The sequence below is a fragment of the Cherax quadricarinatus genome, chromosome 27 (assembly GCF_038502225.1).
Source record: "Cherax quadricarinatus isolate ZL_2023a chromosome 27, ASM3850222v1, whole genome shotgun sequence".
In the NCBI taxonomy this organism is placed as follows: Eukaryota; Metazoa; Arthropoda; class Malacostraca; order Decapoda; family Parastacidae; genus Cherax; species Cherax quadricarinatus.
This window is the reverse complement of record NC_091318.1, coordinates 27,402,604-27,429,699: the sequence shown is the minus strand read 5'-3', so window position 1 is coordinate 27,429,699 and position 27,096 is coordinate 27,402,604. Positions and strand designations below refer to the sequence as shown.

Below are 27,096 nucleotides of genomic sequence, written 5' to 3'. Positions count from 1 at the left end.
CTTTCTAGATATTGGCAAAAGTTAGAACTCCAGGAAGAGAGATGAGGGGGGAGGGTGAGATAAAAGCACGGGGACACATAAAGTGCTACAGGATCATATCAAACACTTTGTGCCACTAAAGAAAGCCTTGGGACCGTAACGGCTTTGTCTCCCGATTAGCAGACGGGAGGATCGAGCCTCCAACGATTCCTTACACTGACTGACCCACATGGGATTTGCCACTTAAATATATTACTAATTATCTATAAATATGTAATTTCATTTAGTGTATATCAAAGCTTTTTATTTATTTTTTTTTTTTTTTTTTTTTTTTTTTGCTGAGGGTTAGGTAGTGGGTTATATGATTCACCAACTTGTGGTTGTAACAGAAGGTACGTTGCCAGGGTTCCTAGACTCTGCTACAAAAATAAACAGTTTTATGTCTAACCTCTATCACAGTTGAAGCTTCTAATGAAATGAGGTGTGGGTGGATGCAGGAGGGTGTAGGTCATTATATACATAGGGTGGTAGTTAGAGGGTAAGGTGGTGGTGAAATAGTCCTGTGGTTTTAGTGGGTAGTAGCAGTGGTTAGGTCGAAGTGACACATTATCATGGTGGTGGTGGTGGTGGTGGTGGTGGGGGTGGTGGGGGGGGGGTGGGTGGTGGTGGTGTGGGGGGGGGTGGGGGTGGGGGGGGTGGGGGGGGTGGTGGTGGTGGTGATGGTGGTGGTGGTGATGGTGATGGTAGTGGTGGTGATGGTAGTGGTGGTGATGGTGATGGTAGTGGTGGTGGTGGTGATGGTAGTGATGGTAGTGGTGATGGTGGTGATGGTGGTGGTGGTGATGCTGATGATGGTGGTTGTGGTCTAGGTGGGGTTGTGTTGGAGGGTACTGAGTGTGAATGAAGGTGATCATGACATTGAAGGTGATAGTGATGGGTGAAAATATGAAGGACTGAGGGGAGGGAAATGGGGGTTGAAGGAGGTGAAGGGTGAATGGGTGACGGGTGAAGGGGTAACGGGTGAGGGGGTGACGGGTGAAAGTGTAACAGGTGAGGGGTGACGGTTGAAGGTGTGACCGATGAGGGGTGACGGTTGAAGGGGTGACGGGTGAGGGGGGATGATGGGTGAGGGAGGCGATATATAGTCACTAGCTTAGGCATGGTGACACTATAATGTAGACACAGTCGCTATCATTATCGACAACTACGTCGACGGGGGTTCTAAAGCTTAACCACTGTCACGTGACACACAAAAGCTCTAACAACCGAAAGAGTGATGTATATGCATGGTGTATAACAATGATGTATAACTCGCCGTGCGGGTGTAGAGCGCAATAAGCACAGACATACATCCAAAATGGTACGAGTTATCTATACCATAGTAAATAATAAAATTCTATATTTACCTGCTATAGTTGTTCTATTCTCTATCTTCAGAACTGGAGACCTAGTCGTTGAATTTGCAAAGTCAATATTTTTATTCAGCATTTTTGACACGTGTCGAAAATGCTGAAAAAAAAATCATGGGATTTCTAAAGTTTCAGAATTTTATTTTTATTTTTGTCTTCCCATCACCCTGTTTCCAGTTACACAAATATGAAGTCGTTTTCTGAGGACACGAGCCGTTTTTATCCCATGGGAAAAACGGCAACTTTCCATTGTGTTGCTCCAAGACATTCAACACTCAATCCTGGAGACCTTAAACTCCTGGAAGCATAAAATTTAGAGGGTCGTCGAAGTGTGGGTCGCGCAAGAACTACTGCTGGCATATTTCTTTCTAGATAGGACTCCTGTCAGGTTCCAGTCCTGATCTGAGCAGATGTCAGTCCAAAATTAGCATAAGGAGCGCCACATTGTCTTTCTTCATATATAGTTAGGAAAATTCTTGACCTGATCTCAGTGTCCAAAAAACTAATTCACTCTAAATTCTTCTCTCTTTCGTCTTCACAGTTTGCTGAAGTCGAGCCACAGCATGAATATACTCTCTTTAAACAGTTACCATAGTGCATATATACACTCCATGAAACAGTAACCACATTACATATATATACACTTTATGAAACAGTTGTCGTAGTTCGTATATATACTCAATGAAACGGTTGCCATTAGTACATATAGACACTCCATGAAACAGTTATCATGGCACATATACAGTCCACTAAGCAGTTGCCATAATACGTATATAAACTCCGTGAAACAGATGCCATAGTTTGTATATACATTCCATGACACATTCGTCATAATACGTGTACATAATAGATGAAATACACTCCAACACTTCCCACCAACAATCAGCAACAAACTGTCATGACAGATTGTCGTAAAGAAACTGTGTAGACGTCCATGGATCTGCCAGTCTCTTGTTTCCACTCACGTCAACATCACCGGCTCATAAATACCGTCATGAACACACTTATATTACTCTCACATAACACAAAATGTGGAAGGACATCTATTAGCAAAGATTTTATGCACAGATATATGTTTCGTGTTCTAAATATGTATTTCGAGTTGTAGATATATATCTTGAGTTGTGGAGACATATTTCGAAGTGAATGCAGGTTCAAAGATCCATGTCTCGCAGTGTCTGCATTTGTTGGTGTGATACAGAGGACATGATATTCCAGCCAGATGCAACCCAAAGCAAAAGGACTGTGAGGCGTGGGAGGAAGGAATGTGGATGTGTGATAGATAATACAAGGTGAATATGTACATGAGGAGTAGGATAAGAGCAGGTAGGTTAAGTATTGTCAGTATTGATTAGATAAGTTCACAGTCAAGTTCTTGAATGTCGAGAAATCCACCACAGACGAGCAGTGAAGCATTTCTGATGTTCATTAAACTTTTCTTTAACTCTCAAACTGTTTATCCTGATATATTTTGCAGAGAGGCACTAACGTTTTGAGCATGTCCCACCGACGACGTCATTGTTTATTGCTCTTAGTGTTAAACTTATCATGTCTTGGGATAGGGATCTTTGCTATATGCAGATGAGAGAATCTCGGAACACGCAGATGTATCTGTCTTTATGGCTGGAAGGTCAGGAAGACAGTGGTTGAGTGTTACTGAGGCGCAGGTGTTCGGGTTACTGCGTCAGTGTAAACATTCTCTGTGTGAGTTTTTGCTGATGTTGACGATTCACTGTGAGGAGGACTGGCCACTTGAGGTAAGTTCTTCACCGAACACCGTTTGAAGAGCTGATGGAACGTTTCGAAATTATTTTCTTTCTGTTGTTTCGAGGACTTCGAGTTACTTGGTTGTGTAGTGTCAGCCGACTCCTGTGTTCCGTTTCTCAATGTCATTTGGTGAATTTCAGACACCAAAGGATCAGAGTATGTCACTCTGGAGGCCTTGAGACACTTTTTAGTCTTTGATTTCTGTTCATCAGCTTCAGGAATTTTATTATCAAGGCCGGTTTGGTTGGGAAGACAAGTGTCTGTAGACTTCGGCGGACCCCCGGTTTCTCGCTGCGACAGTGCACAGGAACAAGACTTATCCACAGATCGTGGAGGGTTAGAAGATGCTGGCTTAACAGTCTCCGGATTGGATGAGGGATCAGACGAGTCTGGTGGATATTCTTTAGAGAGTGATATAGTAGAATGAATGGGTGGGGGAGTTTTAGACTGGCACAGTCTAGGTTGAATAGATAGACAGGGAGGACACAATGGTTGCGGTGAGTGACCTGAAGGGAACTGCATACTGGAAGAAGTTTTGGACTGAGATGAGCAAGGCTTAGGTGACTGTTGCAGTGGTGGGCTAGGTCTTGGCTGCTGTTGGATTGGTGTGGAAGGTCTTGGGGGCTGCTGCTGTTGTTTTATCGCTACTAATTCAGATTGCTGTTGTACTGCTGTTAAAGGCCTCGGTTGGTGCTGCAATGATGCTGGTGTGGTTCTTTGGGATTGAATTTGTACTGTGGTGTCGGTTGTCGGATGCTGCTGACGTTGTTTCTGCTGCTCTAATTCCTGCTCTTGTGGAGAGGATAAAGCTTCAAATACCTGTGAGTCTTCGGGTGTTGCCAAAGGAGGTTGCTGAGGAAGAAGGGGGGGCTTGTTGATGGAGCAATGAGGGTCGTCTGGCTTCGACATGCTGACACAGCTAATGTTCAACTCTTTACTGCATTTGTTAGTCGAAATGCTACTGTTAGATGTCGATTTCTTGTTAAAGCTGGTGAAAGAACTACTGCTGCTGTTGCAGCTACTGATTGACTTATTATAGCTAGTATTATTTGAGCTACAACCGCTTGACTTATTGCAGTTGGTGTTTGACTTGCCGTTGCAGCTTTCATTCGATTTCTTGCAGCAGGTGACAGACTGCGAAGTCGATGGCAAATGACAATGATCACGTGATTCACTCAAAGACGATTCTAATTCGTGACTTTCTTTCACGGGGGATTGTGATTTAAGAGGATTCGAAAGGGAAACTGGTCTGGAATCGTGTTTTAGGAGCGCCATTGTGTTATAATCCTTCTCTAAGAGCTGGCCTGGTTTATCATGTTTCAAGGGGGACGCTACCGTGTCATGTTTCTTCATTGGTGATCCTAGCTGGTGATCCGTTTTTAATGGAGAACATTGTGGATGTTCTGTTCTCAGTGGGGAACCTGGTGAGTGTATATTTCTGAAGGGTAATCCTACTGGATGATCCATTTTTAAGGGGGATCCTGGTGAATGGATGTTTTTCAAGGGTGACCCCAGTGGATGATCTGTTTTCAATGGAGAACCTGGTGGATGATCAATTCTCAGGGGAAATCCGGGTGGTTGAGCAATTACCGAAGAGGAATCTGGCGAATTAGTCTTTTTCAAGGAGGACCCTAATGGAGAATCTTTTCCTTTTAAAGAGGGTTCTTTCTGAGATTCAATGGATTCTAATGGTTGACTTTTCAAGGAGAGTCCTAGTAAAGGCTCCTTCTTGAAGGGACGCCCTGGAACAGGATGCCTTTTCAAGGGTGGGTCTGGTGTCTGGCTTTTCAATGATTCCCCTGGTGTCTGACTTTTCAATGGGTCTTCTATTGTGTTTCTTTTCAAGGAGGGTCCTGATGGAGATTCCTTTTTCGAAGGAGATGCTGGTGCTTTGCTTCTGAAGGGTTTCCCTGGAAGATGATCAGTCTTCAGTGGTTTCCCTGGCGGATGATCAGTCTTCAGGGGTTTTCCTGGCGGATGATCAGTCTTCAGGGGGTCACCTGATGCATGATCAGTTTTCAAGGGAGAACCTAACTGGTGGTCCATTAACAAGGGAGACCCTGGCCGATAGAACCTTTCGAAAGGAGCCCCGACTGCGTGATCCATTTTTAAGGGAGCCCCTTGTGGGTGATCACTTTTTAAGGGACAGTTTAAGGGGTGTCCTTTTTTGTAGTGAGTCTCCCGTTTCTGATCCAGCTCTGAGGGGGTTTCGTGTCTTCGGGCCTTTACTAACGGTGGCTCTGGCTCTTGGCCCTTAACTAAAGAGGTTCTTTTCCTAGTATCTTCTTTTAAGGGAGGTTGCTGCTTTAAAGATGATCCTTGAATGTCCTCCTTTGCCGAGAACAATGCTGGATTATTACTGTTCTTTAAGTGAAGCCCAGGATTATCCTCTTTCTTTAATTGAGGCCCTGGATTATCACTTTTCTTTAAGTGAGGTCCTGGATCACCTTCTTTCTTTAAGTGAGGTCCTGGATTATCACTTTTCTTTAAGTGAGGTCCTGGATTACCTTCTTTCTTTAAGTGAGGTCCTGGATTATCACTTTTCTTTAAGTGAGGTCCTGGATTATCATCTTTCTTTAAGTGAGGCCCTGGATTATCACTTTTCTTTAATTGAGGTCCTAGATTACCTTCTTTCTTTAAGTGAGGTCCTGGATTATCACCTTTCTTTAAGTGAGGTCCTGGATTATCATCTTTCTTTAAGTGAGGCCCTGGATTATCCTCTTTCTTTAAGCAAGGCCCTGGATTACCTTCTCTCTTTAAGTGAGATCCTGGATTATCACCTTTCTTTAAGTGAGGCCCTGGATTATCTTCTCTCTCTACTCGAAGCCCTGGATTTTCCTCTTTCTTTAAGTGAGGCCCTGGATTTTCCTCTTTCTTTAAGTGAGGCCCTGAATTATCCTCTTTCTTTACGTGAGGGCCTGGTTTATCCTCTTTCTTTAAGTGAGGCCCTGGATTTTCCTCTTTCTTAAAGTGAGGCCCTGAATTATCCTCTTTCTTTAAGTGAGGCCCTGGTTTATCCTCTTTCTTTAAGTGAGGCCCTGGATTTTCCTCTTTCTTTAAGTGAGGCCCTGAATTATCCTCTTTCTTTACGTGAGGGTCTGGATTATCATCTTTCCTTAAGTGAGGCCCTGGATTATCTTTCTTTAAGTGAGGCCGTGAATTATCCTCTTTCTTTAAGTGAGGCCCTGGATTATCCTCTTTCTTTACGTGAGGCCCTGGATTATCATCTTTCTTTACGTGAGGCCCTGGATTATCATCTTTCTTTAAATGAGGCCCTGGATTATCATCTTTCTTTAAGTGAGGACCTGGATTATTATCTTTCTTTAAGTGAGGACCTGGATTATCATCTTTCTTTAAGTGCGATCCTGGATTACAGGATTCCTTTGGATGAGGAGCTAGAGCATCATTTATGTTTTCTGAGGCACTTGCTCGGTGGTTTCTGGCTGGTGGTTCTGGTATCTCATGATCTGGTACAGAAGGAAACTTGTTGATGCAAGATGTTGAGATACATGATGCTCTTTTGTTTTCATCGCTGGAGCCTCCTGTACCAACTGCAGGATGTTCTAATGCCATTTTGCCTTTCGATTTGGAGTCTTTTGTACAAGATGAAGAAAGTTTGACTGCTGCTCTATCTTTAGATGTGGAATCTCCTGCACAAAATGTAGGTTTGGATTCTTTTTCGCCTTCAGTGTTTGAGTCTCCTATGCTTTGTAGAGGAATGTTAGCTTTCTGAGAAGTGGATTCCGACGGTTTGGGTATATATTTTGGTTTATTTGGTGGTAGGGGCGGCGGCGTTCGTTGTGGTGAAATTTTCTTTCCTGTCTGTTGTTGTGGTGGTGTTGGCGTGTCACGCTGTAGTTGTGGTGGTGTTGGCGTGTCACGCTGTAGTTGTGGTGGTGTTGGCGTGTCACGCTGTAGTTGTGGTGGTGTTGGCGTGTCACGCTGTAATTGTGGTGGTGTTGGCGTGTCACGCTGTAGTTGTGGTGGTGTTGGCGTGTCACGCTGTAGTTGTGGTGGTGTTGGCGTGTCACGCTCTTGTTGCTGTGGGTCTCTGTCGATAGAATTTTGTTGCAATAGTTTCTTCTGGGACGGAGTTCCCAATGACGGTCGTCGAGGTAGTACATCCGGCACAGCAGGTGGTGGAGGTCGCCTCTGTGGAGATCTTGAAAGGGAAGAAGTCTCTGGCAGTGATGCTTGTCTGAAGACTGCATTACTCTGCGAGCTGGTCTTGTTTACTAAGTATTCCTCTGACTTCGGTTTTGTCGACTCCTTGCTTTGGCTCGTTGTTACCCCTTTGAGGGAATTGATGAAATTTTGGTTATTTTCATTTGTTTCTGGTGGTAGTGAATGTGTTCTCTGAGCTATGGGTTTGCTCTTGTATCTAGATTCCTGCATAGACGCTTGCTTGAACAGCTCATCGTAGGGGCAAGTTAATGGCTGAGGAGGCTGTGATTGGCGAGTGATCCATCGGTACAGCTGCTGGTCTGACGTGGTTACTGATGAACTGTGCAGCGATTCTTCCATGTCCTCCTCAGGCAGAGATGACTGTCGGTATATCTGGAGGTAGGACCCCAAGATGCTTGGATGGCAGGGGTGGGAATATTGTGTGGTCTGTGTGGGAAGTGACCCTTGCCTCTGTAAGTGAGGAGAGGAAGACAGCTCCCTGGAGGGAGGCTGAGGCACCGTCGACTGTTTGGAAGTGCATAGATCACTGACTGTCCCATTTTCTGGCGTTATGATTCTTATATCATGTTCCGGCCTCACGTGTTGTCTCAGTGTTTTGTCTTCCATCTTGATCTCTCTTTCGTTGTGTTGAGCGTCTCTGTTGTTGTCCACCATTAGATAAGGCGAGCTAGGTCTGAGAGATTTGTTGTCTCCGTTGTTCTTTCTGGACGAGTTTTGCCATAGTCGGAATATACTTCTTGGCGAGAGAAGTTCCTTCCTCACTGAGCGTTGGGGAGAGTTAGGAGCAGACAACGAGCGCTTGGGAGACGAGTAAGGCGAAGAGTTGTAGCTCTGGGGAGGGACTGGAGAACTACCACGCTTTGGCGATCCCGGTGGGGAGGTGTATGTATGTCTGGTCATAAACGGGGGACTGTAGGAGTGCTTTGGAGAGTCTGCTGGGGAGGAACTGTACATAGGAGAGTTAACAGGAGAAGAGCTACTCGATCGTACCGGAGACGTCCCGCGCTTTGGACTGGTGGGTGAGGTGCCCCGTTTAGGAGAAGAGAGGGGTGAAGTGGCTTGTCTTGGCGACCTCAGAGGCGAAGAACTGCGTCGTGAGCCGTCTCTCTGCAATGACGCCTGCTGAGGTGGCGTCAGCTGGGGTGAACTGCTGCGGCTGTGGGAGTTCCTATGGGTCAGAGGAGAGGGCGGAGTGGGGCAGCTGCGACGGGGAGACACCGGGGAGCTGATGGGGCTGTTGGACGACGGAGAGGGACTTGAAGACCTGCGTGAAGGACTCGACGACCGGCTGCCGGAGTTATCTCGGGAATTCCTCCTGAAGAGCCCGACCCTGTGAATACAGGAGAACAAGATCAATAGTGGCAATGAGAGGCGGTAGATACTCTCACTTATGATGGTCACTGTATGGCAGCTTTGACGAGATACACAAGACAGCATACGAAGCAATGGACGCTCTGTGTTATATGAAACTTAACTCTCTACAGGGTAACAAAAAAGTTCGACAGTCACTTATTTTAATCCACCACCACGGCATCAATAGTGGTGGTAGAGGGAGTGTAGAAATAGTGAGATTAACGTCTCTGACAGAGGTGTTCTAGAACTATAGTCAGAGGGCTGTTACACTTGAATTATCAAAGGCTGAGGGTGCAAGTGAAGTGCAGTGCGAATCTTTCATGTCTATGGACTGATTCATCTAACTATAAAAGCGAGTCTGGCGTGATGGGTGGATGTCTGTTCCACCCATTACGCCAAAGACTCACGTGCGCGTGTAGGTGTTATTGGGCGTGTATGATCGTGCGTAGGCATTACTGGGCATATATGAAAGTATGTAGGCGTGAAAAGGCATGTGTAGGCGTAAGTAGTTGTATACAAAAGTGGTAACCTGAGTGGTATTGGTGAAAGGAGGCAATGGGTGTATTGTACACTTACTATTTTCTTGTACAACCAGTTTCCATATCTAACGTAATGTACATCATTGACATTTCACTGACGAAATCTTATACGACTCAATGAAAGGAATCTTGTCTCTCTACATATGTACAGGATATTTTAAACATTCACATCTAGCTATTTTACAAAACACAATGAAAAAATACACGTATCTTCAAACATATAAACATTTTTTTTTTCAACAAGTCGGCCGTCTCCCACCGAGGCAGGGTGACCCAAAAAAGAAAGAAAATCCCCAAAAAGAAAATACTTTCATCATCATTCAACACTTTCACCACACTCGCACATTATCACTGTTTTTGCAGAGGTGCTCAGAATACAACAGTTTAAAAGCATATACATATAAAGATACACAACATATCCCTCCAAACTGCCATATAAACATATAGACTATAATTCAGTAAATCACTTATTTTGCAATTTATCCTTTGCAATTTAGGCCTGGTCACAGACCGGGCCGCAGGGGCGTTGACCCCCGGAACTCTCTCCAGGTAAACTAGCACATCAAAATAATTTTTAAATTCTTGTGAGGAGGGAGAGGAAAGTGACATCATTATACTTTTATGGTTCGTGATGTGTAGGAAAGATTTTGAGATTAATTGGCAGGTGGGTGGAGAGTATTGTTCAGAGCATAGTGTTGATGACAGTCATCAAAATTAAAAGGCATCATTCTGTCATTTGTTGATGTATTGGTTTGACTGTCATGTGCTGATGTAACTGTTAGTCTGTCATGCTGACTTGCCTGTCAGGCTAGATGTGACGTAGTCTGTTAATGTCTGGTGAAATGATATTGTGATAGTCTGTGGTGGTGGTGGTTGATGATGTGATGTTGCTTGTTGGGTGATAATGTTAGTGCTAGTAACAGTGAGGGTGATGGTGGTGGTGGTGGTGGTGGTGGTGGTGGTGGTGGTGGTGGTGGTGGTGGTGGTGGTGGTGGTGGTGTTGGTGCTTTTGATGGTGATGTTAGTGCTAGTGACTGTGGTGCACTGGCGATGGTGGTAGTTGGAGGTGGCATTAAATTGTGATAGCGCTAGACAATGGAAGTGACGCTGCTAGCTACTGCTCCGTGGTAGCTAGTGACCTGTGCTAGCTTGTGCAAGTTAGTAGTGTTGCTAGACTGTGATGCATCTAGCCTGCCTAAGTCAAAAAAAAAAAGAAAAAGAAAAGAAAAGAAACATACCACGGGGCCCAATCTCTCTCTATTTCTTACGAGCGGCGGTTGAAGATTTCTTGGAGGAAGAGCGTCTTAGAAGGCTACCCGCAGAACACAAGATAAGGCCGAGGATCAACACACACAGACACAACATACCAAGAAAAACACAACGTAATAACATCCGCACATGAAAAAATTACTTAACAGCCAGGTAAATTAAATTATTGAAGAAAATAATAACCTCATTGACAGCCACGTAAAGAAGATAAAAAATAAAGGGAGCTTTTTAATTTACCAAAACAAAAGCAAGATTAGCTTGAAATAAATGTTAAATATACATATACTGAAAATAAATTTGTACTTAAAGCAATGTGGTGTAAAAAGCTAGAAAAATGACCCGTTACATATTATAGCGACATTGATAAGGGATAACGAAGGTTAGGCGGTACCGAAGCATGTATAGGCATACAGAATATATTATATACATGATACAACACAGTTAACAGAGTGCAGCAATACATATACAATACGTACATTATTTATATAATGTAAGCTAAATTTACAGAGAGAGAGAGAGAAAAAAAATTTACCTTATATTAAGCAGAGAAAATTCACTTTTGCATTGATGATTAACTCAATACTAAATAAAGTGTCAAGATCTATGCTTAAGTATGCTATCTACGTTAAGTATGCTATCTACGTTAAGTATGCTATCTACGTTAAGTATGCTATCTTCGTTAAGTATGCTATCTTCGTTAAGTATGCTATCTACGTTAAGTATGCTATCTACGTTAAGTATGCTATCTTCGTTAAGTATGCTATCTACGTTAAGTATGCTATCTACGTTAAGTATGCTATCTACGTTAAGTATGCTATCTACGTTAAGTATGCTATCTACGTTAAGTATGCTATCTTCGTTAACTTCTAACAAAGATTAATGTTATATCTTACTTTATTTTCCTGTCTCCAAGAAATCCTGTTTTTTAAATCACGTCAACTATGATCTTTATGGATAGAGAAGGAAGAAAAGGGTCTTACCTATCATTCAACTCCCGAAACTATTCCCCGTTGACCCTCCCAGAGTCTTGCCCTTTCTCTGAATCACATAAACTAGCTTTACCCTTGCCCAGCCTCACCTCCTGGCAGGATGACAGAGTCCCCTCGGGCAGGTGACTCCTGGGGGACAGTTTCCCTCACACATCTCGCCCAGGCTCATGGAGTGGTAGTAGGAAGCTAGTAGCTGTTTCGCCGTCTGCTCGTCTCCCTCCTCCAGGGTAACGTCTGGATACTTGGCCTTCAGTCTCCTCCGCTCCTGTGGTGTTACAAGTGTTGGTTAGTAGAAGGATGCAAGTGTTGGTACCCTTGTTAGGTGAAGGATGCGCGTGGTGGGTTCTTAATAGTGGCATTTAGTAAATGTTTCCTGGGAAATATAGTCTACAGAAAGGTTTATCTCCGTTTCCTCTTCCCTCATTCTCTTCCCGGATAAGTAGTAAGATAATGGCAGCCGCATGAGAGGCAGCTTCAGCCCTTCACTCGGACGCTCATGGGAGACCAATGGAATTAATGGAGGGATTAGTTTGTGAATCATAGTGGGCGCCTCTGCAAGGTGACTTAAAAAATCAAAATCACATACATGCAAATAGAGAATAAATATCAAAAGTTCAATGGAGAAAATATAAATATTTCTTGAATTAATAATTATAAAATATAGAAAGTAATTTAAAGAAAACAGGCAACAGCGCCTACAAAGAAGGTATCGAACAGGGAATAAATGAAAGGCTTCCTATAATCAAAACAGTAATCTTCCTACACATTTGACGGGTTATAACTGTCATGAGATACACAACCCTCCCCAAAATAGGAGGAAGCCAACATTATTCCCATCCTGCAGGAAGTCAGACAGATGTATTCACGCCCATGTCACTTATGTTTATGTAAAATACTAGGAGAAAGTTAAGTAGTTTATTGTGTTCCACTGGGGTGAAAACTCCCTAAAGAAATTTCTGTTTCCATAGCTGAGTTGTGTGGGATTTATCACAGCCCAGAATGAATTAATACACCACAGGTTGGCAACTATACAATTAGTAGGGATTCCAAAGGTACAGTCAGTGTTGTTATATATTACTCCAAAATTTGCAAGGAACTTTCATATGAATGTCTTCTATTCCTACATAAACACCACTGTGAAACACATGATAGATCCCGTAAGTGGGTGCCAGGACTCCGCGGAATATTACACATTGAAATAGTTGAACTAGCCAAGGCACAATGCAACATTCACTCCACCACTCTCAACTCTGCATATAACAAGTGAAGCTACTCTGGAAACTGTCACAAACAACCTTATTGGAAACGAAGGGAGACTCTCACACTCATCAACACTCTGAATCCTTAAAAAATGGAAGTATGCTAACAAACATAAAACTTAAATATTAAAGATATTGACTAGATTAAGGCTAAGACAAACTGAGCTATGAGCTCACAGCTCACGGATCCAGCTACAGAAAAGATATAAACGGAAATTGCATTCACTGCCATATTCCCTAAACCGTGGAGGATTATCTAACCCAGTTTTTCAGATATCAGAGTGCGAGAACCTTAATCAGACACGAACTGACCACCCTTAAGGGGCACGTCAGTTCCCCCTGTTAAGTTATACCATGAATTAAGGAAAGATCCTGGACTTCACCTCACGAAAGCAGACAAAGCAAATGCGATAGTAATTATGAACAAGGTAGATTACAGGGGAAAAATAAACCTGATATTAGGAGACAAGGAAACTCACGCACCTCTTAAAATTCCTCACAACGTAATGCTGAAGGGAATGTTATCAACATTCAAAACATTTTGGAAGGTGGGACCTTCCCACTGCATATAAAGAAGAAAATATTGAAAACATTAGTCCATTTTTTACAAACATCTAAAAAAATTTGAGCAATACTTAAATACTTAAATATAAAAGAAACACAGAAGAAGCGACCAACAGACATCACTGATCCAAGTGGGGACAGGTGAAGAGGCGGGACCAGGAGCTGTGAATCGACCTTGCAACCACAGATAGGTAAGAACAGTTAGACTGACCCACTACAAATTATACAGTCATCGGGAGTAGAAGAAATCTTTAGGTAAACTGCTTGTATCCAGAAGAAGGGGTAGCAAAACAAGTTACTGACTCGGTACCTGATTAAAAATATCTGTGTGTGTGTGTGTGTACTCACCTAATTGTACTCACCTAATTGTGGTTGCAGGGGTCGAGACTCAGCTCCTGGCCCCGCCTCTTCACTGATCGCTACTAGGTCCTCTCTCTCTCTGCTTCCTGAGCTGTATCATACCTCTTCTTAAAACTATGTATGGTTCCTGCCTCCACTACTTCACTTGCTAGGCTATTCCACTTCCTGACAACTCTATGACTGAAGAAATACTTCCTAACGTCCCTGTGACTCGTCTGAGTTTTCAGCTTCCAGTTGTGACCCCTTGTCCCTGTGTCCCCTCTCTGGAACATCCTATCTCTGTCCACCTTGTCTATTCCCCGCAGTATCTTGTATGTCGTTATCATGTCTCCCCTGACCCTTCTGTCCTCCAGTGTCGTCAGTCCGATCTCCCTCAACCTTTCCTCGTACGACATTCCCCTGAGCTCTGGGACTAGCCTTGTTGCAAACCTTTGTACTTTCTCTAACTTCTTGACGTGCTTGACCAGGTGTGGGTTCCAGACTGGTGCTGCATACTCCAGTATGGGCCTAACATACACAGTGTACAATGTCTTGAACGATTCCTTATTAAGGTATCGGGACGCTATTCTCAGGTTTGCCAGGCGCCCGTATGCTGCGGCAGTTATTTGGTTAATGTGTGCCTCCGGTGATGTGCTCGGTGTTATGGTCACCCCAAGGTCTTTCTCCCTGAGTGAGGTCTGTAGTCTTTGTCCACCTAGCCTATACTCTGTCTGCGGTCTTCTTTGCCCCTCCCCAATCTTCATGACTTTGCATTTGGCTGGATTGAATTCGAGAAGCCAATTACTGGACCACATGTCCAGCCTGTCCAGGTTTCTTTGCAGTCCTGCCTCATCCTCATCCAATTTAATTCTTCTCATCAACTTCACATCATCTGCGAATAGGGACACTTCAGAGTCTATTCCTTCCATCATGTCGTTCACATATATCAAAAATAGCACTGGTCCTAGAACTGACCCCTGTGGGACCCCGCTCGTCACAGGCGCCCACTGTGATACCTCTTCACGTACAATGATTCGTTGCTGCCTCCCTGTCAGGTATTCCCTGATCCATTGCAGTGCCCTCCCTGTTACATGCGCCTGATCCTCCAGCTTCTGCACTAATCTCTTGTGGGGAACTGTGTCAAAGGCCTTCCTGCAGTCTAGGAAAACGCAATCTACCCACCCCTCTCTCTCGTGTCTTACTTCTGTTATCTTGTCATAAAACTCCAGGAGGTTTGTGATACAAGATTTGCCTTCCATGAACTCATGCTGGTTTTCATTTATAATCTTGTTCCTTTCCAGGTGTTCGACCACTCTCCTCCTGATAATCTTCTCCATGACTTTGCACACAATACATGTCAGAGACACAGGTCTGTAGTTTAGCGCCTCGTTTCTGTTTCCTTTCTTAAATATGGGGACTACATTAGCTGTATTCCATTTCTCAGGTAGTTGCCCAATTTCAAGGGATGTGTTGAAGATTGTGGTTAGAGGCACGCACAGCATCTCTGCTCCTTCTCTAAGGACCCATGGGGAGATGTTGTCCGGTCCCATCGCCTTTGAGGTGTCAAGGTCACTTAGGAGCTTCTTCACCTCCTCCTCAGTTGTTCGTATGTCATCCAACACCTGTTGGTATATTCCCTCTTGATGTTCCCTTCTGTGCTGTCTTCCCACAGCCCTTCCTGTCTCTACTGTAAAAACTTCCTTAAATCTCCTGTTCAGCTCCTCACATACCTCCTGATCATTTCTTGTGAGTTCTCCAGCTTCTGTCCTTAATCTGATCACCTGATCTTTGACTATTGTCTTCCTCCTGATGTGGCTATACAACAGTTTCGGGTCAGTCTTGATTCTCGATGCTATTGCATTTTCATACTGTCGCTGGGCCTCCCTCCTTACCTGTGCACACTCATTCCTGGCTCTGCGACTGATCTCCCTATTTTCGTGTGTTCTCTGCCTTCTGTACTTTTTCCATTCTCTATTGCACTTTGTTTTTGCCTCCTTACACCGTCGGGTAAACCAGGGGCTCGTTCTGGTCTTCCCGTTGTTACTGTTGCCCTTGGGAATAAACCTTTCCACTGCCTCCTTGCATTTTGTTGTTACATATTCCATCATTTCATGTACTTGCTTTCCTGCCAGTTCTCTGTCCCACTGGACCTCCCGCAGGAAGTTCTTCAATCTAATGTAGTCCCCTCTTTTATAGTCAGGCTTTTCCCATTCAACTCCTGTTATTCTCTCCACTTGCAGCTCTACTATGTATTCAAAGCACAGAACCACGTGGTCGCTAGCTCCTAGGGGACTCTCATACTTGATGTCCTCAATGTCTGAGCTGCCCAGGGTGAACACAAGGTCCAATCTTGCTGGTTCATCGTCCCCTCTCACTCTGGTAGTGTCCTTAACATGTTGGTGCATGAGGTTTTCCAGCACCACGTCCAACATCTTGGCTCTCCATGTTTCGGGACCCCCATGTGGCTCCAGGTTTTCCCAGTCAATCTCCCTGTGGTTGAAATCCCCCATAACCAGCAACTTTGCTCTGCTGGAGTGAGCTCTTCTTGCCACCTCAGCAAGTGTGTCCACCATTGCTCTGTTGCTCTCTTCATATTCCTCTCTTGGCCTCCTGCAGTTCTGTGGTGGATTATACATCACTGCAATGACCACTTTGTGTTCCCCAGACTGAAGTGTACCTACTATGTAGTCTCTTTCTCCCGTCTCATCTATGCCTTCCATTTTCTCGAATTTCCATCTGTTTTTTACGAGCAGAGCAACCCCACCTCCCCCCCCCCCTGCCCCTTCTATCTTTCCTCATGATCTGGTATCCTGGTGGGAAGATTTCATCTGTTATTGTCTCCGTGAGTTTTGTTTCTGTAACTGCTATGATGTCTGGGGACTTCTCAATGATTCTTTCTTGCCATTCCTCATGTTTATTCATTAATCCATCTGCATTTGTGTGTGTGTGTGTGTGTGTGTGTGTGTGTGTGTGTGTGTGTGTGTGTGTGTGTGTGTGTGTGTGTGTGTGTGTGTGTGTGTGTGTGTAGAAAAAAATAGCTCGCAGGAGATGCTAAATGAAATAGAACTCTGTAAATACTGTATTCAACTAGCCAGTTGTTGTGACAATTGGAGCATTGACTTAGGCTCACAGACATCTCAGGAGCATCTGTTCACCACGTTCCACCCATAATAGCAATGGTAGTAGTTATAGAACTAGACACTTGTTAGCTTAGTTGATTGCCTCGATACTGATTGTGTCTCGATATTGATTGTTTCTTGATATTGATTGTAAAATCTATCTGCCTTTCCCCTTTAGCTTTCGCAGTAAAAAAAAAATATACCCTGGTTATTGAAAAGAAAATAGCAACAAATATAGAAAAATTGGTTATGGTGTTACGGTGTCACAGGTATACAAAATGTTTCATGGTAAGTGATAAGTTTTGAAGGTCATACCTCGACCATTCTCTCGCTCTCGAAGTCCTGCAGTTGCTTAAGGAATCCGACATTGGGATTAGCCACGTTACGTGCTCCTCTGACCGCCTTGAGAGAATCTCTCCAGCTGAGGGACGTCACGCACATGACGTACACTACGGCCACCGTCACGGACCGAGACATCCCCGCCAGACTGTGGACCGGGACGTCAAGAACCAGTATTAACGGTACATCTTTAAGTCATATTAATTCGGAAAAACTGTAGGACCTTGTTGTTTTGCTGGGATTTTTTTTTTTGGGGGGGGAGGGTAAACTTTTGTTGGATAAATGGGACACTGATGTATGTTACGAGGACAACGTTATTATTTTTCTTGACACTGATTGGGAAACTATATATATATATATATATATATATATATATATATATATATATATATATATATATATATATATATATATATATATATATATATATATATATATATATATATATATATATATATATATTATTATTATTATTATTATTATTAACAATAGACCGTTTCCCACCGAGGCAGGACGACCTCGAAAAAGAAGAAACACTCTCATCATCATTCACTCCATCACTGTCTGGCCAGAAGCGTGCCTACACTACAATTCAAAAACTGGAACATATCTTCCACCTGTTCCGAGCTCAGGTACTGTACTTCCCACCTCCAGGACTCAGGTGCTGTACTTCCCACCTCCAGGACTCAGGTACTGTACTTCCCACCTCCAGGACTCAGGTACTGTACTTCCCACCTCCAGGACTCAGGTGCTGTACTTCCCACCTCCAGGACTCAGGTACTGTACTTCCCACCTCCAGGACTCAGGTACTGTACTTCCCACCTCCAGGACTCAGGTGCTGTACTTCCCACCTCCAGGACTCAAGTATAGCTAACCGGTTCTCCTGAGTCCCTTCATAAATGTTATACAAACAAACATTGTAGTTTGTCTGTATTCAAAGATGGACAAACGAAAGAATACTCACCCCACTGGTCGATAATGGGCAGATCACTCACCCTGATAGTGGACACTGTAGAGACCAATGGTCAGTCACCATACTGGAGTACTCACCAGTGGATAAGGACGCCTCCGCCCTTGAGTCTAGCCGTGTGGATGAAGTCATTGCAAGTGGAGAAGTACTGGATTAGGTTCTGGCCAGGGGAGTCAGAGGCCAGGATGCACAGGTACTCCTTATCCTGCAAGTGTCTCTGAATCAACTTCATGTTTTCTCTACAAAAATGCATTGACCCTGATTGATTTATACGACTTAAAAGAAATTATTCTCGAGGAGGCTATGTCACTTTAATCCACATCCATCGTGAAATATATCCCCTTCACTAAGAAATGAAAGTTTTCTCCCAAACTTAAGGACGTGTGGAGTTTGGATGAACATGCGTGGCAGGACGTGTGGAGTCTGAACATGCGTGGCAGGACGTGTGGAGTCTGAACATGTGTGGCAGGACGTGTGGAGTCTGAACATGTGTGGCAGGACGTGTAGAGTCTGAACATGTGTGGTGGGGAACTGAGAACCAGCTTCCGTAGAAAGGAGAAAACAGTTGTAGATGTACGTGATTCAGACTGTTTTTTTTATGATATCGTTTGAAGACAGAACAAATTAAAATAAAAAGAAGGGCGATGATTAATTATTCCTATAAGCTATAGTGCTGCCTAAAACCCACCCACACACACCACCCACCCCACCCACCCCAAACACTCCACACACCCCACCCACACCACCCACCCCGCCCACGGGCAGTACTCACCGAGTTGCAGGGCAACTTTCTGGCGTTATCGTGGATGGAGAGGATGTGGGTAATATTGTGAGTTTTGAGTTGCTCCGGGTCCTTGCTATCCCTGAAGTTCCCCACGTACAGCCCCGGCAGCACCTGTCACGGAAAAACAGAAGCATCATCTATCACGCTACGCAGTTTTAAGAGTGCGCACGACACCGTAAGAAAATAGTGTGACGACTGTAAGGATTAAAATGATTTGGGGGAAGGAGGCAAGACACGACCAGATGAAGATCAGTAAATACAAACCAAGCCACCTTTCTCTCTCTCTCTCTCTCTCTCTCTCTCTCTCTCTCTCTCTCTCTCTCTCTCTCTCTCTCTCTCTCTCTCTCTCTCTCTCTCTCTCTCTCTCTCTCTCTCTCTCTCTCTCTCTCCTTCACTCACATCTTTACTCAACATCTCCAAACATTTTCCTGCCAGTATTGACAAGGACAACACCACCACCGGGAGTAACTTATTTTAGAGTGAAAATTTTCCAGGTTGAGTCAACTTTTCAGAACTCTTTCCTGTAATTGAATTTGTAGCGTTTTAGATGTTGATGGTGATAATAATAATAATAATAATAATAATAATAATAATAATAATAATAATAATAATAATAATAATAATAATAATATTAATATTAATAATAATAATAATGAAATATCTTAATCATAAATTTTGAATTAATTAACTACATAAATAATAAACAGGAGGCTATCACAGGGTTGTATATACACCGAGAGTGCCCAAAAATGTGTGTATATATATATATATATATATATATATATATATATATATATATATATATATATATATATATATATATATATATATATATAACAAAAAGGCACAATACCGTGACTGGAACAATACACAAATAACCCGCACATAAAAGAGAGAAGCTAACGACGACGTTTCGGTCCGACTTGGACCATTAACAAAGTGACAAAGTGACTTTGTCAATGGTCCAAGTCGGACCGAAACGTCGTCGTTAGCTTCTCTCTTTTATGTGCGGGTTACTTGTATATATATATATATATATATATATATATATATATATATATATATATATATATATATATATATATATATATATATATATATATATATATATATATATATATTGTATTATATTTCATCAGTAATGTAGGTATTAAGTATTGTTGACTGGTGGTGGTGACCAGACCCCGTAAAGCCTTAATGACCACGTGTAATCGACAAGGCATTTAAACCCAGTTAACCATTTAACTGTTCCCTCCTCCGCCCCCGCATCCCGCCCCCCGCCCCCGCATCCCGCCCCCCGCCCCAGGCCCACACCTCAAGTACGTTTCCAGGGAACGGAGTTCATTGCCCCCGAGGGGCTCGGTACCAGAACGTTTATTGTCCGTATCCAAAGGTGCTTCTGGCGTATTAAGTCCCTCGGTGCTGGGAAAATATACTCCAAATATCCCGTACCGGCTTAACAGTGGACGCCAGGGAACTGTTAATTAAAAAATATGGATCGTATCCGAGTGGCAGATTTATTTCGTGACCAGGATATATGCGAGTGTATATATATATATATATATATATATATATATATATATATATATATATATATATATATATATATATATATATATATATATATATATATTGAAAGGCTACAAATACATTGTCCACTCTTAATGAAGAATGACAGTCACAGTACCGTCACTTCTGTTAGGGTTAATAATAATAATAATAATAATAATAATAATAATAATTATTATTATTATTATTATTATTATTATTATTATTATTATTATTATTATTATTATTATTATTATGAAGATGAAGACAAACTACAATAAAATAACAATAACAACTTGCTAACAAGTATCTGCAGGAGGGGGGGGGGTCACAGTACGATGGCTGGAACAATTTACTCACAAAACCCAGATTTTGAAAGGAACCATAAGACGATGTTTTTGTCCTTGAACCATTGTTAATGCAAGACTGAGAGATCCTAACAGCTTAGTTCAGAAGACGAAGGAAGACAGGGAGGAAGAAAAACCCAATGTCAGATTAATTCTGCATCTTCCATATATTGCAAGAATCTGCTTCTCAACGTATATGCAATATAAAGATAAACTAGAAAGAGTTGAATAAACTAATATCTTAAACTACACGAGTTTCATGCATGTTGTAAACTTCAGGAATAATCCCATAATTTTAGAAAATAAAATGTCAGGAATCTTAGACGAGAAGGATCTCACGGAGATATTTTTTTTTTTGGGGGGGGGAGAAAAATCTGATAAACTTATACACAAAGATGTATTAGAGGTTCAAAAAGGATTTAACAGTGACCAAATATAACAAATATCTGGGGAGATAAAGTCAACCATTTAACAACACAATTATCCCGAAAGTTAGATAGATAGATACTCCTCAGCTAATTTCTTAATGAGATTAATCAAATTATGTTTTTTGGTTCTTTGATTAAAAATAAAAGATTGTTTTAATCATACTTGATAGAGGTTCAGAAGTTGATAAAAGCATTTTCTCAAACATTAAACACTGGAACAAACTGTTTTCAAATGTTTCGTGTGACAGACCAATATAAACATTTTAGACACATAATCTTATTTATTATGTTTAAGGTTATCGCTTATAATTAAATCCAGGTTATTTCCATTTTCAGAAACATGTCTTTTCAATTTTTAAGTGGATAGTTTTCCTTTTTAAATCAGGCTATAAATGTTGATAATTCATTGACACTTTGATCTGAAACAGAATTTATTTCGTCTTGAATCAAGTGACTCTAAGTGTACTATAGATGTATAATACGCTAGTGGAAGGTCACTTATTATACATGAAGTGTGGCTCCAAGATCTTTATCAAGTCAAACAAGGAGAACTGTGCTATATATGCAGGTAACACTAGTTGGTTGGGTGGTTAATTGGGCTTTAAGCCTAAAGACTGCACGAGGGTCATTAAGGCGGCATGTCACCTGTTCATCGCCAGTCAACAATACTTTAATCCCTAAATTAAGAATTAACGTAAGCTCTCGGTGTATACACTGACAGATTGCTTTAATTCCTATTCTATGGACTCAAGTATTCTTGACTAGTGATGAGGTAAAGTAGAAAAGTGATTCAGTGTCGTCTGTGGTGCTAACGTGTGTCAGCTATAGGAAAATGGACACTGATTAAATTTCTGACATCAATATTTCAGTAGTCAAATACTGACTCAGTAGACAAAGAGAAAGAGAAAGAGGTTCAATATTACAAGAATCTTCCTTAGGCAGTAAAATTTTAGTTGCATTATGCAAATAAATAACAAAACTAATGTTATTTATTTGTGTTGAGTAGCAACACAGTTTCATAATTGCAAATCAAACTTGCTCTTTAAACCACATTGCGAGGGACAGGAAAACTGAGTAAAATATTTTTTTTGTGTGTGTTATTGAGTTTTCTTAAAGTCACCCTTACTTACGAGAAGGAAAAGTCATGATGACGTTTGGGTTCGGCATGAGCATTAATTTGTCAAATGAATCTGGCAGGAGATGGGAAGAAATGGTGAGATCCTGGCGTGATCACCTGGACGAGCCTGTCTTACGTGGATGCCAGTAGAGTTCTGAACACTGTACATGGGCTGGACAGTACCAAACGTTCCTTGACATTGTTGTATTGCATTGATCGGTACATCTTTTGCATCCTGACGTGCACCATTTTGGTTCTAGCCTCTCATAAGTCACAAGTAAGTTGGGGTATTTTTCATCTGAGAAATAATCTTGCATGTTCTATAAAACAGAGAGGTTCTCTCACCTCCACGTCTGTGAAAGAGTCTCTAAGAGATTTTCTATACAGAATTGAGTTTCTTTACTCGTGTTGTCCTGGTGGCGATGTGTGCGAAGGAAGTAATGTAGGAAGACAGCCTTTGATATCATTTTATATTTTGCCTATAAGAGGTTTAAAGGATAGTTGTGACATCCTAGAGCAAAGCTTCAGTCTGGATCACAAGATCTCCTTTAACACTTTTTCCATGTCCACTCTCTCTTTCTCTCTCTCTCTCTCTCTCAGTAATGCCTAAAACCCGTTTTTAATGGGACAATTTGTGATTTTTTTTCAGGATAATTGTCCACTCTCCCCTCACCCCACCTCTTTTCCCTCTCTCCCCTCACCCCACCTCTCCCCTCTCTCCCACCCACCCTCCCTGGGGTCCCCAACCTCCCCTCCATCGTCCCCTCCAGTCCTTGACCCCTTTTCCCCTCCGTGACCCATTCTCTCCCTCCCACCTCCCCCTCCCTGGTTTTCAATGACCCCTCACTCCCCTCACTCGTCCCCTCACCCACCTCTCATTACCCCCCCCCCCCCGGGCCGCACTGCGACACTCCGGTATTCAGTGATTTCATATATTACTATATGCTTATTATGGAGAACAACAACGAAAACAACAACAGCAACAATAATAATAATAATATTTTTTTTATTTTGGTTAAGTATATATGTGTGTAGTTGAGCTTCCTGGGAGTCGAGCTGCAGCTCCTGGGTCCTCCACTCTATCAGTTTCGGTTTCTTGGATCAAGAGACCCTCCGCAGTAAAGCCACCCCCCCCCCTTTCATGCTGGAAACACCATGCACTACATGTATACTGTCTACATGTATACTACATGTACACTATCTACACCTACACTATCTACATGTTCATAGTCTACATGCACAGTATCACACTGATTAAATCTGTCAAGTTATTTGGCCGACTTCCCGAGTTTGTACGAGTCAGTAACTGCCAACTCTTGTAGGGAGATACTATTTGTTCCAGCACTGCTGCTTGTTCCAGCGCTGCTGCTTGTTCCAGCACTGCTGCTTGTTCCAGCGCTGCTGCTTGTTCCAGCACTGCTGCTTGTTCCAGCACTGCTGCTTGTTCCAGCGCTGCTGCTTGTTCCAGCACTGCTGCTTGTTCCAGCACTGCTGCTTGTTCCAGTACTGCTGCTTGTTCCAGCACTGCTGTTTGTTCCAGCACTGCTGCTTGTTCCAGTACTGCTGCTTGTTCCAGCACTGCTGCTTGTTCCAGCACTGCTGCTTGTTCCAGTGTACCTCAAAAAATAAGATTTTCAAAGTATTATATATATATATATATATATATATATATATATATATATATATATATATATATATATATATATATATATATATATATATATAAGCATCTTCTCTTTAAGGAAAGACGAAAGTCTCTCCCAGGAATAATTCACAATTAGTGTAACCTTTGGAATGCCTCTGTGTCCGCTGGAATGACAGTGTTCTCTCGAATAAGGAGTTTTTCAGAGAGTTAGGAATTTCCTGGAATTTCACCATTCCCGCTGGAATTCGAGCGTTCCATGGAAGAGCTCAGCATGGAGTAGCAGACTTCCTGAAACACAATGAACATTGATAATCACTCGTTATATATATATATATATATATATATATATATATATATATATATATATATATATATATATATATATATATATATATATATATATATATATGTGTGTGTGTGTGTGTGTGTGTGTGTGTGTGTGTGTGTGTGTACTCACCTATTTGTACTCACCTATTTGTGGTTGCAGGGGTCGAGTCCTAGCTCCTGGCCCCGCCTCTTCACCGGTTGCTACTAGACCCTCTCTCTCCCCGCTCCATGAGCTTTATCAAACCTCGTCTTAAAACTGTGTATGGTTCCTGCCTCCACTACGTCATTTTCTAGGCTATTCCACTGCCTTACAACTCTATGACTGAAGAAATACTTCCTACTATCTCTCTGACTCATTTGTGTCTTCAACTTCCAATTGTGGCCTCTTGTTTCTGTGTCCCCTCCCTGGAACATCCTGTCCTTGTCCACCTTGTCTATTCCACGCAGTATTTTATATGTCGTTATCATGTCTCCCCTGACCCTCCTGTCCTCCAGTGTCGTCAGGCCGATTTCCCTTAATCTTTCTTCATAGGACATTCCCCTTAGCTCTGGAACTAACCTTGTTGCAAACCTTTGTACTTTCTCTAGTTTCTTGACGTGCTTTATCAAGTGCGGGTTCCAAACAGGTGCTGCATACTCCAGTATGGGCCTGACATACACGGTGTACAGTGTCTTGAATGATTCCTTACTAAGGTGTCGGAATGCTGTTCTCAGGTTTGCCAGGCGCCCATATGCTGCAGCAGTTATCTGATTGATGTGTGCTTCCGGAGACATGCTCGGTGTTATACTCACCCCAAGATCTTTCTCCTTGAGTGAGGTTTGCAGTCTTTGGCCACCTAGCCTATACTCTGTCTGTGGTCTTCTGTGCCCTTCCCCTATCTTCATGACTTTGCATTTGGCAGGATTAAATTCGAGAAGCCATTTGCTGGACCAGGTGTCCAGTCTGTCCAGGTCTCTTTGAAGTCCTGCCTGGTCCTCATCAGATTTAATTCTCCTCATTAACTTCACATCATCTGCAAACAGGGACACTTCTGAGTCTAACCCTTCCGTCATGTCGTTCACATATACCAAAAATAGCACTGGTCCTAGGACCGACCCCTGTGGGACCCCGCTCGTCACAGGTGCCCACTGTGATACATCATTACGTACCATGACTCGTTGTTGCCTCCCTGTCAGGTATTCTCTGATCCATTGCAGTGCCCTTCCTGTTATATGCGCCTGATGCTCTAGCTTCTGCACTAATCTCTTGTGAGGAACTGTGTCAAAGGCCTTCTTGCAGTCCAAGAAGATGCAATCAACCCACCCCTCTCTCTCTTGTCTTACTTCTGTTATTTTATCATAAAACTCCAGAAGGTTTGTGACACAGGATTTGCCTTCCGTGAATCCGTGCTGGTTGGCATTTATACTCCTGTTCCGTTCCAGGTGCTCCACCACTCTCCTCCTGATAATCTTCTCCATAATTTTGCATACTATACACGTCAATGACACAGGTCTATAGTTTAGTGCCTCTTTTCTGTCTCCTTTTTTGAAAATGGGAACTACATTTGCTGTCTTCCATACCTCAGGTAGTTGCCCAGTTTCCAGGGATGTGTTGAAGATTGTGGTAAGTGGTACGCACAACATATCTGCTCCCTCTCTAAGGACCCATGGAGAGATGTTGTCCGGTCCCATTGCCTTTGAGGTATCGATGTCCCTTAGCAGTTTCTTCACCTCCTCCTCATCTGTATGTATGTCGTCCAACACTTGTTGGTGTATTCCTTGTTGGTGTCCCCATCTGGTCTGTCCCCCCAGAGTCCTTCCTGTCTCTACTGTAAATACTTCCTTAAATCTCGTGTTGAGCTCCTCACATACCTCTTGATCGTTTCTTGTGAGTTCCCCACCTTCTTTCCTCAGCCTTATCACCTGGTCCTTGACTGTTGTCTTCTTCCTAATGTGGCTATACAGCAGTTTCGGGTCAGATTTGACTTTCGATGCTATGTCGTTTTCATACTGTCTCTGGGCCTCCCTCCTTATCTGCGCATACTCGTTTCTGGCTCTTCTACTAATCTCCTTGTTTTCCTGGGTCCTATGCCTCCTGTACCTTTTCCATTCTCTGTTGCACTTAGCTTTTGCCTCCCTACACCTTCGGGTAAACCAAGGACTCGTCTTGGTCTTCCTATTATTTCTGTTTCCCTTGGGAACAAAACTTTCCTCTGCCTCCTTGCACTTTGTTGCCACATATTCCATCATCTCGTTTACTGATTTTCCTACCATTTCTCTGTCCCACTGAACCTCCTGCAGGAAGTTTCTCATACCTGTGTAGTCCCCCCTTTTATAGTTTGGCCTGTCCCCTTCAGTTCCTGTTACCTTCTCCACTTGTAACTCTACTATATAGTCAAAACTCAGAACCACATGATCGCTAGCTCCAAGGGGCCTCTCGTAAGTGATGTCCTCGATGTCTGAACTGCTCAGGGTGAACACAAGATCCAGTCTTGCTGGCTCATCCTCCCCTCTCTCTCTGGTTGTGTCCCTGACATGTTGATGCATGAGGTTTTCAAGTACCACATCCATCATCTTTGCTCTCCATGTTTCGGGACCCCCATGTGGCTGTGTGTGTGTGTGTGTGTGTGTGTCATATATCAGCTGGGTTATTATCCTTCGTAGCTGGAACAGTAATACTCGACCTTCACGTAAATTATCATGTTTATATTAGTTGTTGATTTACGAGGTGGGATGTTCGCTACACTTGTTCTGGAGTAATTTAAACTATCGGAAACAGATGACAACGCAAGGGCTGGATAAATGCGCAAGGAATAGGTAAAAAATAATGCAAGAACCTGT

The 27,096-nt window shown here is 42.8% G+C and overlaps 1 protein-coding gene across 1 annotated transcript in view; it reads right to left on the bottom strand.

Annotated features, from left to right (window-relative positions):
* Positions 1 to 673: 673 nt before the first annotated feature.
* The window catches only part of LOC128691106 (uncharacterized), a 68,881-nt gene continuing 42,458 nt past the window's right edge, over positions 674 to 27,096 (bottom strand). The window contains exons 2-6 of the mRNA XM_053779917.2: positions 18,853 to 18,975; positions 18,161 to 18,285; positions 17,087 to 17,258; positions 11,580 to 11,755; positions 674 to 8,670 (exon numbers count right to left, since the gene is read on the bottom strand). Of these exons, the coding sequence (XP_053635892.2) occupies positions 3,042 to 8,670; positions 11,580 to 11,755; positions 17,087 to 17,258; positions 18,161 to 18,285; positions 18,853 to 18,975 (6,225 nt within the window). The 3' untranslated portion in view covers positions 674 to 3,041. The remainder of the gene's footprint in view (positions 8,671 to 11,579; positions 11,756 to 17,086; positions 17,259 to 18,160; positions 18,286 to 18,852; positions 18,976 to 27,096) is intronic.